This window comes from Heterodontus francisci, chromosome 20 (genome assembly GCF_036365525.1).
Source record: "Heterodontus francisci isolate sHetFra1 chromosome 20, sHetFra1.hap1, whole genome shotgun sequence".
NCBI lineage: Eukaryota > Metazoa > Chordata > Chondrichthyes > Heterodontiformes > Heterodontidae > Heterodontus > Heterodontus francisci.
The window spans coordinates 42,723,061-42,742,083 of record NC_090390.1 but is presented as its reverse complement, the minus strand read 5'-3'; the positions used below and the strand labels follow the sequence as shown (position 1 = coordinate 42,742,083).

The 19,023-nt window shown below is 45.7% G+C and overlaps 1 protein-coding gene across 1 annotated transcript in view; it reads right to left on the bottom strand.

The window, feature by feature from the left end:
* Nucleotides 1-19,023, bottom strand: part of LOC137380601 (cilia- and flagella-associated protein 46) — a 453,149-nt gene that overhangs the window by 151,248 nt on the left and 282,878 nt on the right. Inside the window, exons 35-36 of the mRNA XM_068052672.1 lie at nucleotides 13,153-13,305; nucleotides 193-393 (exon numbers count right to left, since the gene is read on the bottom strand). Coding sequence (XP_067908773.1) covers nucleotides 193-393; nucleotides 13,153-13,305 — 354 coding nt within the window. The remainder of the gene's footprint in view (nucleotides 1-192; nucleotides 394-13,152; nucleotides 13,306-19,023) is intronic.

Genomic DNA, 19,023 nt, shown 5'->3' with positions numbered 1-19,023 from the left:
TGTGCAAATTGGCTGCCATGTTTCTTACATTACAACAGTGAACATACTTCAAAAGTACTTAATTGACTGTAAAGCACTTTGAGACGTCCGTGGTCATGAAAGGTGCTTTATAAATGCAAGTCTTTTTAAAATTTCATCAGCTCTTTTTCCTAGAGGTTTGTTATGCGGAATGGGTTGTCATTATTTTCTCACCTGTTCCTTTGAATCCTCAAGGTTCTCTGCCATAATTGCACATACCAGACAAGTAATTGTGTCATACCAAAAGTATTCATTTCCTCCAATACATTGAGCCTCTTTCAAGAGCAGTTTGGCCTGACCATAGTTCTTTTCACAATTAGCTAGAACTGCCAGAAGATACAAGACTTTTGCCAAAGATGCTCTGTCCTCAAACTCCTAGTTAAAAAAAGACAAACTTTGAAAGGTTTCTCCAAGAATGCTAACAGTTAAACCAGAATTAAATGAGAAATTGACTGGAAATTTCAACATGCGTAAATCGTATGCATCATATACTGATGAAGTATAAATTTGGGTATTTCAGATTCGGCTATTAAGAGATCCAGTATAATTAAAACCATTTGCCAATTTACAGATAATGGCGATACAAAATACCAATAACCAATGTAATTTTTAAAAAAAATCACCCTTACTCTGCTGTAAACATTTGGATGCCATTGGATTATCAACATAGCAAACAAGATACATGGCCATGGTAGCAATCTCAGTTTTGCTTGTAAAACTCACATAAAACATTGACATAAGCACACTGTATTTTTGACAGTGTGTGCCACCTTGGCTCCATTGTCACACTCTCACTTGTGTCAGGTCATGAGTTCAAGCCAGATCAGAGCAACAAATTCTTTCTCTGCCATCATTCATCTCCTCCGAGTCCAGTGACTAATGCACAGTACAGGTCCTGCTCATCCTCTTTGCATCACTCTAAGCTAGATGGCCCAGATTCACACCGCTGTATTTCAGAGAATCATATCTTCAGGAATAGTAGAATTAAAGGATGAGCATGTGGGTTAGGGTTGTGTCAGAAATCTTCAAGAAATCTGAAACAGGAACCCAACATGCCTCAAACTTGCCCACTTCTGGTTTTAACACAGGTGGGTTGAAGGACAGGTGAAGCAGGCTGGTCATTTAAATATTATAATGAGGCTGTGTGCCTTCAACTGAACGGTCATTCTAATTTTAACCACAGGCAACCAGATTTCCCATGTCTCAGGAAAGGAGACAATAGGAGCTGAATCCATGCGGTAAATGACTTTACAGCACTGCTTGTGGGCTAGGAGGAGCAGGATTGTTTCCTCCAGGCCCAACAAGTTATGTAGTAAACTGCACACCTCACCCACGATCTGCCTGCTTCAGATCTGTCAATCAGATTGTCTGTGGGTGAGAACTCCACTTAAAGGCACCCTGCAGTTAAATTACGCAGGACATTTGAGAAACCCATTCTTCTGGGATTCCTGACCTCACAATAGCACACCCACACCCGCCATCATCACCCACCCCACCCCGCCCCTACCACCCTAGCAGAGCACTCACCTTCAGGGTAAAATCCAGGCCGTAAGATCATAAACTGGTACAGCACAGAAAGAGGCCAATCAGCCCAACATGCCTGCTCTGGCTCTTTTGAAGGTAATTCCGTTACTCCCACTCCCCTGCCCGTTCCCTATATCACTGCAATTTTTTTCTCCTTCAAGTATTTATCCAATTCTGTTTTCAAGGCTACTACTGAATCTGTATTAACCACACTATCAGGCAGAACATTTCAAATCCTAACCACTCATTGCATTAAAATGTTTTTTCTCATGTCACCTCTCAGGTTTTTGCTAATCACCATTCTTAAAGAGCTTCAAGCCGTTCACTTACATGAAAATCTATGCTGATAGGAGGAAGTGCTTGCTCGAAGAGAAGTTCCCACCTATCGGCGCTGAGCTTCAAAAAGTGCATGGTGCACGCGCGAGACTTGCACGGTGGCTCATTAACATGGAAGGGGCGGACCTCCCGCCCCCGATAACCAGCCCCAGCAACAGCATCCGGTGCCACCGTGCGGCACCATTCTTAAAGAGCTTCAAGCCTTTCACTTACATGAAAATTTTTAAAGTGGCAGGTTTTTAAATAAATTACAATAAAATCTTATGCACACTTCCAATCCCCTCTCCCACCCCCGAATGAATAATCCATTTATTATTTGTCCTACCTCCCTAAAAAATGAAATCTACTATCACGACCTTTCCCCCCCCGAACTTTCTTTCCTTTAACCGTCAACCCCTTCCCACCATCCCCTCAACCAAACACCTTCGCTTTTTGCCGCTCCCCACCACACATCCCCCACCCATCCCCCACCCCCCCCACCCCCCGCCAGTGTCACACCTCTTTTGGATCTCCAAATGGAATGCATGGGAGTTCTGGCCACTGGTAGCAATATCGGTGTGGGATGGCCGTCATGACAAGGTACGTGTTTATTCATTGATTTACATTTATTGAAATATTTAAATGAAAGCTCCGCCCTCGAGCAGCAGGGTGAGGGTGGGGGGTGGTGGTGCCGCCCTGAGGCCTCACCGCTGCTGATAAAATGGGGCAGGTCCGTTCTGGCTTGAAGGCCTGTGGCCATTGAAAAGTGCTGTGAGCACTGACTGGAAGCTGCAATCATGACAATACACAGGTAGTTGGCGTACTGCCTGCATCAGAAGGAAGAGCTGAGAGATAATCTCGTATCAAGATCCTGTTTTGCATTTTTGGGGGCTATCGAATTTAGCCCTTTAAGGAGTAAAGGTCAAGACCATGACCAAGACAGATTTGAAAACAAGAATGAGAATTTTTAAATTGAAGTGTTGCTGGACTATGAGCACAGGAGTGAAGGGTGAACGGGATTTGGTGCAAGTTAGGATATGGCAGCAGAGTTTTGAATGAGCTCAAGTTTATGAAGGGTGCAAGGTGAGAGAACAGCCAGGAAAGCATTGGATTATCGGTAAGCTAAGTCCCTGGGGCATGCAAGGCGAGTGCACTTTGGAAAGGAGAAGGGTAACCTGAGTGCAAGACATTGTGCAGAATTTTATTAGAAACATAGGAAATAGGAGCAGGTGTAGGCCATTCGGTCCTTTGGGCTTGCTCCGCCTTCAAAAAAGATCATGGTTGTTAGTCTAATTCAGTACCCTGTTCCCGCTTTCTCTCCATATCCCTTGATCCCTTTGGCATTAAGAAATATATCTATCTCCTTCTTGAATATATTTAATGACTTGGCCTCCACTGCCTTCTGTAGTAGAGAATTCCACAGGTTCACCACCCTCTGAGTGAAGAATTTTCTCCTCATCTCGGTTCTAAATGGCATACCCCATATCCTGAGACTGTAACCCCTGGTTCTGGACTCCCCAGCCATTGGGAACATCCTCTCTGCATCTAGCCTGTCTAGTCCTTTTAGAGTTTTATAGGCTTATATGAGATCCCCTGTCATTCTTCTAAACTCTAGTGAATATAGGCCTAGTCGACCCAATCTCTCCTCAAACGTCAATCCTGCCATCCCAGGAATCAGCCTAGTAAATCTTCTTTGCACTCCCTCCATGGCAAGAACATCCTTTCTCAGATAAGGAAACCAAAACTGCACACAATACTCCAGATCTGGTCTCACCAAGGTCCAGTGTAACTGCAGTAAGACATCCTTGCTCCTGTACTCAAATCCTCTTGCAATGAAGGCCAACATCCCATTTGCCTTCCTAACTGCTTGCTGTACCTGAATGTTTGCTTTCAGCGACTGGTGTACAAGGACATCGGGTCTCGTTGCAACCCCCCCCCCCCCCTTTCCCAATCTATCACCATTCAGATAATAATCTGCCTTTCTGTTTTTACAATTAAAGTGGATAAACTCACATTTATCCATGTTAAACTGCATCTGCCATGCATTTGCCCACTCACCCAACTTGTCCAAATCACATTGGAGCCTCTTTGCATCCTCCTCACAGCTCACGTTCCTCCCCAGCTTTGTGTCGTCTGCAAACTTGGAAATGTTACATTTAGTTCCTTCACCCAAGTCATTAATATATGTTGCGAATAGCTGGGGCCTAAGCACTGATCCCTGCAGTACCCCACTAGTCACTGCCTGCCACCCAGAAAAAGACCCATTCATTCCTACTCTCTGTTTCCTGTCTGTCAACCAATTCTCAATCCATGCCAGTATATTACCCCCAATTCCATATGCTTTAATCTTGCACACTAACCTCTTATGTGGGATCTTATCAAAAGCCGCCTGAAAATCCAAATACACCACATCCACTGGTTCTCCCTTATCTCCTCTACTAGATATATATTTTCAAAAATCTCCAGTAGATTTGTTGAGCATGATTTCCCTTTCGTAAACCCATGCTGACTTTGTCCAATCCTGTTTTTGCTTTCCAGGTGTTCTGCTATCACATCCTTTATAATAGACTCTAGCGTTTTCCCCACTACTGACGTGAGGCTAACCGGTCTGTAATTCCCTGTTTTTTCTCTTCCTCCTTTTATAAATAGTGGGGTTACATTTGCCACCCTCCAATCTGTAGCAACTGCTCCAGAGTCTATAGAATTTTGGAAGATGACCACCAATGAATATACTATTTCCAAGACCACTTCCTTTAGTGCTCTGGATGTAGATTATCAAGCCCTGGGGACTTGTCAGCCTTTAACCGCATTAATTTCCCTAGCACTTTTTTTTTTGCGAATACTGATTTCCTTCAGTTCCTCCCTCTCATTAGACCTTTGGTTCCCTAACATTTCTGTGAGGTTATTTGTGTTCTCCTTTGTGAAGACAGAACCAAAGTATGTGTTTAATTGTTCTGCCATTTCTTTGGTCCCCATTATAATTCCCCCTGTTTCTGACTGTTAAGGGACCTACATTTGTCTTCACTAATCTTTTTCTTTTCACATATGTTTTCTTCTTCTTTGGCCTCTTTGTCTTGAGAGACAATGGGTAAGCGCCTGGAGGTGGTCAGTGGTTTGTGAAGCAGCACCTGGAGTGGCTATAAAGGCCAATTCTAGAGTGACAAGACTCTTCCACAGGCACTACAGATAAAATTGGTTGTCAGGGCTGTTATACAATTGGCTCTCCCCTTGCGCTTCTGTTGTTTTTCCTGCCAACAGTTAAGTCTCTTCGACTCGCCACTCTTTAGCCCCGCCTTTATGGCTGTCCGCCAGCTCTGGCGATCACTGGCAACTGACTCCCACGACTTGTGATCAATGTCACAGGACTTCATGTCGCGTTTGCAGATGTCTTTAAAGCAGAGACATGGACGGCTGGTGGGTCTGATACCAGTGACGAGCTCGCTGTACAATGTGTCCTTGTGGATCCTACCATCTTCCATGCGGCTCACATGGCCAAGCCATCTCAAGCGCCGCTGGCTCAGTAGGGTGTATATGCTGGGGATGTTGACCGCCTCGAGGACTTCTGCGTTAGAGATACGGTCCTGCCACCTGATGCCAAGGATTCTCCAGAGGCAGCGAAGACGGATAGAATATGTATAGAAGCTTTTACATTCAGTTTTTATGTTCCCCACAAGTTTACTCTCACTCTATTTTCCCCCACTGAATCAACCTCTTTGACCTCCTTTGCTGAATTCTAAACTGCTCCCAATTCTCAGACATGCTGCTTTTTCTGGCAATTTTATATGCCTCCTCTATGGATCTCATACTATCCCTATTTCATTTGTAAGCCACGGATGAACCACCTTTCCGGTTTTATTTTTGCGCCAGACAGGAATGAATAATTGTTGTAATTCATGCACACATTCTTTAAATATTATCCATTGCTGATCCACCATCAACCCTTTCAGGAAAGTTCCCCAATTTACCATAGCCAACTCGCGCCTCATATCTTCGTAATTTCCTTTATTTAGATTCAGGACCATAGTTTCGGATTCAACTACTTCACTCTCCATCTTAGTGAAGAATTTTATCATGTCATGGTCGCTCCTCCCCAAGCGACCTCGCACAAGATTGTTAATTAATTCTTTCTCATTGCACAATACCCAGTCTAGGATAGCCTGTTCTCTAGTTGGTTCCTCAACATATTGGTCTAAAAAATCGTCACGTACACATTCCAGGAAATCCTCCTCCACAGTATGATTGCTAATTTGGTTTGACTAATCTATATGTAGATTAAAGTCACCCAAGATTACAGTTGTACCCTTATTGCATGTGAATCTAATTTCCTGTTTAATGCCATCCCTTACATCTCCACTACTGTTTGGGGGCCTATAGACAACCCCCAATGTTTTCTGCCCTTTGGTGTTTCTTAGCTTCACCCATACAGATGCCACATCATGATTTTCAGAGCCAATATCCTTCCTCACTATTGCATTGATTTCCTCCTTTACTAACAATGCTATCCCACTTCCTTTTCCTTTTTGCCTGTCTTTCCTAAATATTGAATACCCCTGGATGTTCAGTTCCCATCCTTTGTCACCCTGCAGCCACGTCTCCATAATCACAACTTTATCATAACCGTTTACATCTATTTGCACTGTTAATTCATCTACCTTATTGCGAATGCTCCACGCATTAAGATACAATGCCTTTAGACTTGTCTTTTTAACATTGTTAGTCAGCTTAGCTTTATTTTGCCCCATGGCCCCATTTGTTTCTCGCCCTTATTTTCTCTGCCTTCCACTTTTGTTTCTTACCTTTCTGTCTTTCATTTCTATCCTTGTTTCCCCCTCCTCTGTCTCCCTGCTCAGATTACCATCCCCCTGCCATTCTAGTTTAAACCCTCCCTGACAGCAATAGCAAACACCCCCCGAGGAAATTGGTCCTGGTCCTGCCCAGATGCAACCCATCCAGCTTGTACTGGTCCCACCTTCTCCAGAACCTGTCCCAATGTCCCAGGAATTTGAATTTCTCCCCCCTACACCATTTCTCCAGCCATATATTCATCTGACATATCCTGCTATTTCTGCTCTCGCTAGCAAGTGGCACTGGCAGTAATCCTGAGATTACTACCCTTGAGGTCCTACTTTTTAACTTATGTCTTAACTCCCTATATTCAGCTTGTAGGACCTCATCCTTTTTATTTACCTATGTCATTGGTACCGATATGTACCATGACAACTGGCTGCTCGCCCTCCCCCCTCAGAATGCCCTGCAGCCACTAAGAGACATCCTTCCCCATCATCAGGGAGGCAACATACCATCCTGGAGGCTCTTTTGCGGCCTCAGAAACGCCTGTCTGTTCCCCGTATGATTGAATCCCCTATCACTATTGCCCTGCCACTCTTCTTCCTACCCTCCTATGCAGCAGAGCCACCCATGGTGCCATGAACTTGGCTCTTGCTGCTTTCCCCTGCATCATCTCCCCCAACAGTATTCAAAACGGTATATCTGTTAGCGAGGGGGATGACCACAGGGGACTCCTGCACTACCTGCCTTCCTCTACTCTGCCTAGTGGTGACCCATTCCCTTTCTGCCTTTGCAGCAGTTGCCTGCGGTGTGACCACCTCGCTAAATGTGCTATCCACGATGATCTCAGCATCGCGGATGATCTACAGTGAATCCACCCGCAGCTCCAGCTCCGTAATGCGGGTAGCCATTAGCTGCAGATGGATACACGTCCTGCACATATAGTCATCAGGGACACTTCCAGTGTCCCTGATTTCCCACATAGCACAGGAGGAGCATATCACGGGTGCGAGATCTCCTGCCATGACTTACCTTCAGATTACTTAGTTACTCCCTTTAATTAAAAAATACTAATTACGCTAGGGGCCTTGTTCTACTCCAAACACTACCCACTACAATCTAAAGTCTTTAGCTTTGCTTTTGAAGCTAATGGACTGCAGTAGTATAAATAGTAGAAAAAGTAGAAAAACTCACCTGAACCTACTTACCAATCAGTTGCTTCCCTGGGCCCGCAGCACTTTTTGAATCCTGATGTCACTTGGAATTCCGCCATTTAAGGTCCCGAAGCTCCTCTCGGATTTCAGCCTCTCTACCTCTGTTTGCGCCCTTTATCTCTCTCTCTCTCTCTCTCTCACTCCGTCTCTCCTCAGCTCCTCTCGTGCCTCCCAGAGTTTACCTGTATCCTCACCCAGCAGCTCTCTGTTTCCTTGCTCTCACTGTTGATTGTGATGTCACTCTGATATCAGTTTTTGATTTTTCCCCTGTTCTGCTCCTGCTGCTCCTCGGGCTGTGCTCCGCTCTCCCACTCTCTCTGGCTCCGGTCTTCGACTCTAATTTGGTGCGCTTTTTAAACTTCCGACTTTTGGGCTGTGCTCCGCTCTACCACTCTCTTTGACCCGCTTGTAGCGGGTGGGGGGAACAGCAGCGGATTCCATCTGTTTTTAGCAGTGGGCTTTGCCGTGGCTGTTTAACTCAGCCAGAGCATTAGCATCCTTCTTCCGGGTTTCCTAACCAATCATGGAGTGCAAGCGTGATAAGGGCCCGCATCCGTCAATGAAAGGTTTTCTATTTAAAGGGATCCTAGCAGGCGTCAGAAGAGCTATATCTAAAATTGCTGTTGAAGGTTGCAGGAAGGAGAAGAATGGAAGTAAGGCATCAGAAGACTGCCATTCAGTTCACTGACTCTTCACTGGAGGTGATGCTGGAGGCAGTGAGGGCCCGAAGGGTTGTGCTGTTTCCTGTGGAGGGGAGGAAGAGACCACCCATGCAGATCAAACAAACATACATGGACAGAGGTTTCAGAGGCTGCTAGCAGCAGGAGTGTGATACCGAGGACATGGATTCAGTGCCGCAAAAGGTTTAATTTTTTTTTTATTCATTCGTGTGCCTTCCCACCATGGACTGATTTGAGGTGGAGGCGGGAAGATCGCGGGGTCTCCACTCGCCACCATCTTGCTCGATTAAATGCTCTCCCCGCTTCCAAACTCGCCACGGGGAAGAGCATAAAATCCCACCCCACCTCCCCCTCCCACTGCCCCATAGAATCCAAAAGCAAGGAAGTTATGGTGAACCTTTATAAAACAGTAGTTGGGCCTCAACTAGAGTATTGTATCCAATTCTGGTGATCATACTTTACGAAGGACGTGAAGCCATTGGAGAGGGTGCAGCAAAGATTTACGAGAATGGTTCCAGAGATGAGGGATTTCAGATATGTGGATAAATAGGAGAAGCTAGGACTGATCTCCTTAGAGAAGAGATCTTTCATAGGAGATTTGATAGAGGTGTTCAAAATCATGAGGGGTCTGGACAGAGTAGATAGGGAGAAGCTGTACCCATTGGTAGAAGGAATAGAGGACACTGATTTAAGGTGAATGGCAAAAGAACCAAAGGTGACATGAAGAAAAATATTTTTACTAGCGAGTGGTTACGATCTGGAATGCACTGCTAGAGTGATGGAGGCAGATTCAATCTTGACTTTCAAAGAGGAATTGGATAATTTTCTGAACAGAAAAACATTGCAGGACTATAGGAAAAGGCAGGGTAGTGGGACTAGATCAGTTGCCCTTGCAAAGAGCTGGCTGAGACATGCTAAATGACCTCCTCTGTGCTGCTATGATTCTATGTTATACACACCCAATCGAATCCCCTTATGCAACCAAAAGGTTTGCCTCTTCTACCTATTACTCCTGTGTAGTGGAACCCCGGGGGCTTCAGCAGAGCTCGAGGCAGGCTGCTTGTTCCCCTGCTTTGAGTGCTGAGATGCCCCTGGGTGGGCGTCCTTTCAGTTTTGGAGCACAGGTGCTCCACCAAAGAATGCCCCACCTGCACCTGTCCAAGGGAAGACTGGGTCCCCGGGGCAGGAGGCAGTATGTGGGGCTCTGCCTCGGGATGGTGGTGGAGGGGTGTGGGGGGGTGCAAAAGGGTTGTGAAGTTGGAGAGCCGTGAGAAGAGTCACCACTTCCATGTCACTGAGATGTTGAGCCACGAAGACGTGGCTTTCATCCATCCTGTGTAAAGTGGCAGTCAGGGTGTGCAGGCCATTGGTCTGGGCCTGAATGCACTCGGCTGCCTGCTGCATCTGATGCTTCATGTAGGTGGCCACTCTTTCCGTGGAGGTGGACATCAACACAAATGTCTGAGACATCGTGGTAGTTATGCTAGAGATGGACTCCTCCAATCTCCCGCCAAGGGTGTGCATCTCCTCTGGAAATGCTGACAGAAGCAAACATATTTCCCGTTGCTGCTCCAGAAGTGTCCTTTTCATGGATGACCCCCCGAGGCTCAGCATCTACGTCCAGCTGAGCAGAGTTTGGAGTGTCCTGCACCCTCTGATGGGGAGTTTCCACTGCTGTCCCTGTCTGACATGTGATATGCGCCTCACCATGTGCCACCCTATCTATCTATAATGCTGGAGCCACTGCGCTGGTGCAAGGTATCATATCAAGTGAATGCATCCTTAGTGTGCTCGTCCTCATCTGAGGACTCCTTGGCCTCATCCCACTGCTGCTTCTCTGTCATGCTTGAATGACCAGTGGGAGATAAAGACATTGATGAGAACTGACAAGTGGAAAAGGTTAAAAGTCTACTTTATGCATCTCCTGAAACCTCAGTGGTGACAGCATTTCAAAATGAGTAACTGCTATGTGCCAAGTTACAGCATAATACTCAATTCTGTCACCAGGTCTGGGAGACTCCCATTTCTCCATCAACCACGCCTAATGAGTGTGTCACCCTGCCGATCTCCAAGGCATCCTCCTCTGCTGTGGTCAGGGTGGCTCTGGCTGTAGAGCCACCCCAGTTCTCTGCCTCTTCCTGGAGACACAGTGGCGCAGTGGTTAGCACCGCAGCCTCACAGCTCCAGGGACCCGGGTTCGATTCTGGGCACTGCCTGTGTGGAGTTTGCAAGTTCTCCCTGTGTCTGCGTGGGTTTTCTTCGGGTGCTCCGGTTTCCTCCCACAAGCCAAAAAGACTTGCAGGTTGGTAGGTAAATTGGCCATTATAAATTGTCACTAGTATAGGTAGGTGGTAGGGAAATATAGGGACAGATGGGGATGTTTGGTAGGAATATGGGATTAGCGTAGGATTAGTATAAATGGGTGGTTGATGGTCGGCACAGACTCGGTGGGCCGAAGGGCCTGTTTCAGTGCTGTATCTCTAATCTAATATGGCAGTAAGCTGCGGGTGAGTGTCAGTGCTGGCTTTTCAGATGGAAATTTGAGGAGGTGGCTCGAAAGAAAGGGAAGAGTGGAACTGCAAGGTGAGTTATTCTGAGGAATGCTGTGCAGCAAAATGCTGGGGAAGTCTGAGTGTGGTGGTTGGCACCTGAAAGTTGTATGTCACTCACCTTTTCTGACCAAATGAAGCAAGTAACATTTGCGCCACACAAGTGCCAGGCAATGACCATCTCCAACATGAGAGAATCTAACCATCTCCCCTTGACATTCAATGGCATTACCATCGCTGAATCCCCCACTATCAACATCCTAAGGCTACCATTGACCAGAAACTGAACTGGAGTAGCCATATAAATACCAAGGCTACAAGAGCAGGTCAGAGGTTAGGAAACCTGCGACGAGTAACTCACCTCCTGACTCCCCAAAGCCAGTCCACCATCTACAAGGCACAAGTCAGGAGTGTTCAGATTAGCAGGGAAATTCAGATTAAGGTGAGTAGAGTCCAAGGAAATTACTTCCAAAGAGTTGGAAATCACTTGTGAAGTCAGGCTCTCAGAACAAGTGCTGTGAGCATAAGCCTTTCACATTGGCAGGCCAGCAGATATGCGGTTTCACTCTTTAAAGCTTATCAAGCCTGTCGGTTTCATTGATCAATGACTCCCCACTGTCGTTTCGTCTTGTTGACCCTGGTGAGTTCCATGCAGTTTGGAAAACCCGCGTACTGGCTGCTAAACCCAGAATCCTGAGTTAAAACTACAATGAATTGATTGTTTGCATGTTTAAACAACTGATCAACAGCTCCACAGGAGAGTAGCCGTTTGCCTCCAGTGAAACCCAGAAGTGAGCGGGATCATGTCGGGTTTACGGCCTGTTGGCATCTTACAGGGATTTAAATCCCCACCCACACCCGAACCTGCCCACTTGGCATTTAAAATTCAGGGGATTGTGATTCTTTCATCTCCGTGGGCCTCATCCCTAGCAAATTTTCTTTTTTTGAAACCTCCTGCTCAGTAGCCAAAGTATTACTTCCTCAATGTAAGGCCCTTCAAAATGTTTTTTGGTATCTGAGGAATACAATACACTATAGAAATGTAAATTTTCTTTTTTTTCTTAAGAAGTTTCTAGATCGACTTCATTTGCAATTTCTTGCAAACTTTTCAGAGTTCCAGGCGTAAAGTTACAGAGGGCTGAATTGGCAAGCTTCAAAGATGGTGGCACGCACGTGCGGGATTACTTCGTGGAGCCGTCATGATATTACATGTGGCAGCTCGTTTACATGGCTGGGGTAGACCGCCCCCACACCCCCGATGCTGTGCAGGAGGTGAAAATTCTGTCCCCAGCAACGGCGTCCGGCATCACTGCGCAGGTGCCGGCGCCATTTTTAAAGGGCTTTCAGCCCTTCAATGTAATTTGAATTTTTTTAACAAAACCTGATTATAAAAGACTGAATAAAATTATCGCGACCTTCTCCCACCCCCCCAACAATCTTAAAATTTATTACTTGCCCTCTCCCCCCAAAAAAACTTACCTTGTGATCCCAACCTCCCCCCCACAAAGTTAATGAACTATGAACTTTACCCCTTCCTATCACCCCTAGAACAATTGGAACGGTTTAACCCCGCTCACCTCCCCCCCCCAGCAACTTGAAAACCGACCTCCTCCTCCCTCCCAACCAGTGTTCTGCCATACTTCACTGGTCGTAGATCGGACGGCACGGGAGTGCAGGCCACCGACCATAATATCAGAGCAGAATGGCTGGCGCGACAAGGTAAGTAATTATTCGTTCATTTACATTCATTCACATATTGAAATTTCAGTCCCATCACTGAGTGGAGACCAGCAACATGGGGCCAGGCTTTCCCAGCGTCAACGTCCGTGGTGGGCCTCTCCCAGAGGCATTTTATGGGTCCCCCCGCCACGACCCCTGACGTCGGGGGGGCTGGTAAAATCCAGCCTAGAATCTTCTACTGATGGATTGGGAATATATATTTTAATTATTTCAAAGGCAATTTGTATTTTAAAAGTTAACAGCAATTTAGTTAATGACCTTCAGTTTTTTCCTAAAATTATTATTAGCAATGCTAACTCATCCATGATAGGACAGTAAACTAACCTTTGCAGCCATGTGAGCCTCTGATAACAGACCTCTGGCAGGCTGGTAAAATCCAAGCTGCAGTAAGACTTCTGCTTTATTGATCCACACATCCATCACAGCAACTCCACTCAATTTTTTTCGAGTCATCAATGGCGATGTAAAATGTATATTCTACAACAAATTTTTAAAAAATTACTATACATGTTATTCACTAAGTGGTTAAAATTTCTGCACACACAGGGGCAATTATAATCTAACGCATCAGGTGGGGAAACACAGAATCAAATGGAACTCTGATTTTTACATTCCACGCAATATTACTCGTTAACTTCAATGGAGAGTCAAATCAGGCTGGGAATAAAGCCGATATTGCCCCCAACCTTGTCAGTTTCCCGATTGGTGGGATAGATTAACGTTTGGGTAGAGTGTAAAATCAGCGTGCCACCTGATCCCACGGGCTTCCCACCTGGCATTAGGTTAAAATTGCCTCCAGCATTTTTAGTGCTCTGCTTAATATAAGTGTGTCAAATTCCTGAAAGAACAATAAAAAGAATTTGAAACATTCAAAAACCAGCTAACAACTGTTGCTTTGAATAACTGATTCCTTTTTGCCAATGTTAATGGATATTGGCATTGGGGATTATAATACTTCTGCATTCTAAACAACCAAAGTTCCCTTTCCCCTGAGTCACTTTGTTAAATTTGTGCTGTGTTCATGGCCTGTGAAGCTACACTGTGGCTGCCTCTCTTGTTTCATCGATAGTCAACGAAAGCATTCTCCCTCTACCTGGACCCCTCCCCCTGGCCTCTTACCCGCTCTTGATCTCTTCATTGAAAACTGTCGGCGAGACATTGGTCGTCTCAATTTCTCTGCCCCCCCTCACTCACTCTAACCTGTCCCCCTCTGAACTTGAGGCACTCCGTTCTCTCAGGTCTAACCCCGACATGGTCATCAAACCTGCAGACAAGGGTGGTGCTGTTGTCGTATGGTGTACCGACCTCTACCTTGCAGAAGCTCAACGCCAACTCACGGACACTTCTTCCTACCTCCCTCTGGACCATGACCCCACCACCGTCCAAAGGACTGTCACTGACCTCATCTCCTCTGGAGATCTTCCGTCTACAGCTTCCAACCTCATAGTCCCACAACCCCGGACAGCCCACTTCTACCTCCTTCCCAAAATCCACAAACGGGACTGTCCCGGCAGACCCATTGTGTCAACCTGCTCCTGCCCCACTGAACTTATTTCTTCCTATCTAGACTCTATCTTTTCTCTGCTGGTCCAGTCTCTTCCCACTTACATCCGTGACTCTTCTGACGCCCTACGTCATTTTGACAATTTCCAGTTTCCTGGTCCCAACCGCCTCCTCTTCACTATGGACGTCCAATCGCTCTACACCTCCATCCCCCACCAGGATGGTTTGAGGGCTCTCCGCTTCTTCCTTGAACAGAGGCCCAACCAGTCCCCATCCACCACCACCCTCCTCCGCCTGGCTGAACTTGTTCTCACATTGAACAACTTCTCCTTCAACTCCACGCACTTCCTTCAAGTAAAAGGTGTCGTTATGGGTACCCACATGGGTCCTAGTTATGCCTGTCTTTTTGTGGGATATGTCGAGCATTCTTTGTTCCGGTCCTACTCAGGCCCCCTCCCCCAACTCTTTTTCCGGTACATTGATGACTGTATCAGTGCCGTTTCCTGCTCCCGCCCCGAACTGGAAAACTTTATCAACTTTGCTTCCAATTTCCACCCTTCTCTCACCTTTACATGGTCCATCTCTGACACTTCCCTTCCCTTCCTCGACTTCTCTGTCTCCATCTCTGGGGATAGGTTGTCTACTAATATCCATTATAAGCCCACCGACTCCCACAGCTACCTCGACTACACTTCTTCACACCCTGCCTCCTGTAAGGACTCCATTCCATTTTCCCAGTTTCTCCGTCTCCGACGCATCTGCTCTGATGATGCTACCTTCCATGACGGTGCTTCTGATATGACCTCCTTTTTCCTCAACCGAGGATTTCCCCCCACTGTGGTTGACAGGGCCCTCAACCGTGTCTGACCCATTCCCCGCACCTCTACCCTCACCCCTTCCCCACCCTCCCAGAACCGTGACAGGGTTCCCCTTGTCCTCACTTTTCACCCCACCAGCCTCCATATCCAAAGGATCATCCTCCGCCATTTCCGCCACCTCCAGCATGATGCCACTACCAGTCGCATCTTTCCCTCCCTTCCCCTGTCAGCATTCCAAAGGGATCGTTCCCTCCGCGACACCCTGGTCCACTCCTCCATTACCCCCACCACCTCGTCCCCATCCCAGGGCACCTTCCCCTGCAATCGCAGGAGGTGTAATACCTGCCCATTTACCTCCTCTCTCCTCACTATCCCAGGCCCCAAACACTCCTTTCAGGTGAAGCAGCGATTTACTTGTACTTCTTTCAATGTAGTATACTGTATTCGCTGCTCACAGTGTGGTCTCCTCTACATTGGGGAGACCAAGCGCAGACTGGGTGACCGCTTTGCGGAACATCTCCGCTCAGTCCGCAAGCAGGACCCTGAGCTTCCGGTTGCTTGCCATTTCAACACTCCCCCCTGCTTTCATGCTCACACCTCTGTCCTGGGATTGCTGCAGTGTTCCAGTGAACATCAACGCAACCTCGAGGAACAGCATCTCATTTACCGATTAGGCACACTACAGCCTGCCGGACTGAACATTGAGTTCAATCATTTCAGAGCATGACAGCCCCCCATTTTACTTTCATTTTTAGTTATTTTTTTCTTCCTTTTTTTTACATTCTTTTTTACATTTTTTACAATCCTTTTTTTTGCATTTATTTCATTTCATCTCAGTTTGTTCAGTTTGCTTACCCACTGTTTTTTTTCAGGTTTGCACTTGCTGCTGTTCAATATTCAGTGTGGTTACACCTAATCTGTACTAATGCTTTGTCTTTCAACACACCATTAACATATTGTTTGCCTTTGCTCCGTGACCTTTTGGTCAGCTATGTGGCCTGGTCCAATCTAGACCTCCTTTGTTATCTCTTGCCCCACCCCCACCTCACTTGCTTATAACCTGTGACTTTTCTAATATTTGTCAGTTCCGAAGAAGGGTCACTGACCCGAAACGTTAACTCTGCTTCTCTTTCCACAGATGCTGCCAGACCTGCTGAGTGGTTACAGCATTTCTTGTTTTTATTTATGAAAGAATACTTTCATCAGATTAAGTCTGATTTGAACCCATGTTTCATAGATTAAAAGGACAGTAGGGCCAATTTTGTGAGGCTCCATACTGCTAATGGAAACTTACACAGCACATGCATGAGTTACAAATACGGGCACATGATCTTGTATACCTGATTCATAGAACCCTGTATTTTCTTGCATGATGTGGGAGGGGGCGAAGAAAATGAGACAAAGTCTCACATAAATCGGATAATAATTAAAATCAGAATTCGTACTGAGTTTCACCTGAAATGTACATTTGACCCAAGAACACAAGAAAACAAGAAATAGGAACAGGAGTAGACCATATGGCCCATCAGGCCTGCTCCACCATTTACATTCGCTCATGGCTGATCTTAGGCTTCAACTCCACTTTCCTGCCCACTCCCTTGATTCGCTGAGACCAAAAATCTGTCTATCCCAGCCTTAAATGTATTCAATGATAGAGCATCCACAACCCTCTGGGGCAGAGAATTCCAAAGATACATAACCCTTTGAGTGAAGTAATTTCTCCTCATCTCAATCTTAAATGATCAGCCCCTTATCCTGAGACTGTGCCCCCATGTTTTAGATGCCCCAACCAGCGGAAACCATCTCAGTATTTACCCTATCCAGCCCTTTCAGAAACTTGGAAGGTTCAATTATAACACCTCTCATTCTGCTAAACTCAAGAGATATAGGTCCAATTTACTCAACCTCTCATCATAAGACAATCCCCTCATCCCAAGGGACCAATTTAGTGAACCTTTGCTGCACTGCCTCCAATGCAAGTATTTCCTTCTTTAACTGTGGTCTCACTAATACCCTGTACAATTGTAGCAAGACTTCTTTATTGCTGTACTCCTATCTCCTTGCAATAAAGGCCAAGATGCCATTTGCCTTCCTAATTGCTTGCTGTACCTGCATGCTAACTTTCTGCATTCCTTGTACAAGCACACACAAGTCTCTTTGAACATCAACACTTACAAGTTTCACACCGTCAAAAAATATTCTGCTTTTCTATTCTTACTACCAAAGTGAATAACTTCACACTTTCCTACATTATATTCCATTTGCCATCTTGTTTCCCACTCACTTAACCTGTCTATATCTCTTTGCAGCCTCTTTGTGTCCTCCTCAGATTACCTTTCCACCTACCTTTGTATTATCAGCAAACTTATATACATTACTCTGTCTCTTCATCTAAGTCATTAATATAGATTGTAAATAGCTGAGGCCCCAGCACTGATCCTTGTGGCACTCCACTATCTACTGCCTGCCAACTTGAAAATGCCCCATTTATGCCCACTCGTTGCTTCCTGTCCATTAACCTAACATTGACAAATGGGGAGTCCCAAGACTTAACCTGCTCAACTTGGCTTGTGAAAGGCAGATGACATTTTAAGTTGCTGTTAATAATGTTTTTTTAAATTTTAATTTTGCTCCGTTCATTAGTTGATCAGTCCACTATTTTAGCAGCTTGGGGCAATGTGTGTGTGGGGGGAGGGGGTGCTGGTTCTGCTAATAATTTCCTTCACTAGTTTTTGTTGCTGCTGGCATTTAATCTGTACCATAGAAAGTGGTGAGGTTGGGTACTTCTTCAGTGGTTCAGAACACAGGACATGATTTACATGCGTGAGAGTTCACAGAAAGCAGACAAATGCAAACAAAATGCACCTCAGTTATTTTGTCCACACCCATCAATAATGCAGGATCTGCATTTATAGACACTTCACAAAAGACATTATGATACCAGGGATGACCTGTCTGCACGACCTCCATTTCACAAAACAGGCTGTCATGGCCTTTACTGCACAATGGTCTGCACGCATCTGGAACAGGGACGACTTATCCCATAGAAGTGAAGATTGCCACACTATGAAACCCTAATACTACATTTTTTCAGCCAGGAGACATTTGATACATCAGACAGTCTGCTGTGCACACATGTACTGAACAAGAGGCAAGCAACATTCCAAATAGTATCACTTTATCTGTGGAAATGAGGCATCAGTTAGGGTGCAGAGTTTTTAAGCAGGTGTCAAGGGTTCGCTCAAGTGCAAAGTTTAGCAGAAAGCACTCTTAGAATTAGTGCTGTGAATATGGCCTAGTTCTGAATCCATAACCTGTCGACTCCACTAAGAAACCCCCTAACAGCAAAGAAGCATCTTAGACTGGAAACCTAAGCATGTGTTTGGTGTTGGTCCATTCGGCATCTCAATTTGCAGGAAAAAAAATTACCACCCAAAAGTGTGTTCAAAAGGGAGTTACTTGTGCACAATGCTAGTAATGGTACCTCACAAAGAGAGTGGTAGTTCTCAACTTAGGTTTATGTCATGCATGATGGGTCCCCATGAAACCTGTGCAAATGTGAGCAGTATAAGAACATAATTGCATTCAGAATGACTTGGGTGTCCTTGTACACGAATCACAGAAAGTTAACATGCAGATGCAGCAAATACAGTAGGAAGGCAAATGGTCTGTTAGCTTTTGTTATGAAGGGATTGGAGCATAAGTGTAAAGTCTTACTACAATTATACAGGGCATTGGTGAGACCACACCTGGAGTACTACATGCAGTTTTAGTCTCCTTACCTAAAGAAAGGCATAGTTGCCCCAAAGGGAATGCAACAAAAGTTAACTAGATTTGTTCCTGGGGCGAGGGGATTATCCTATGAGGAGAGATT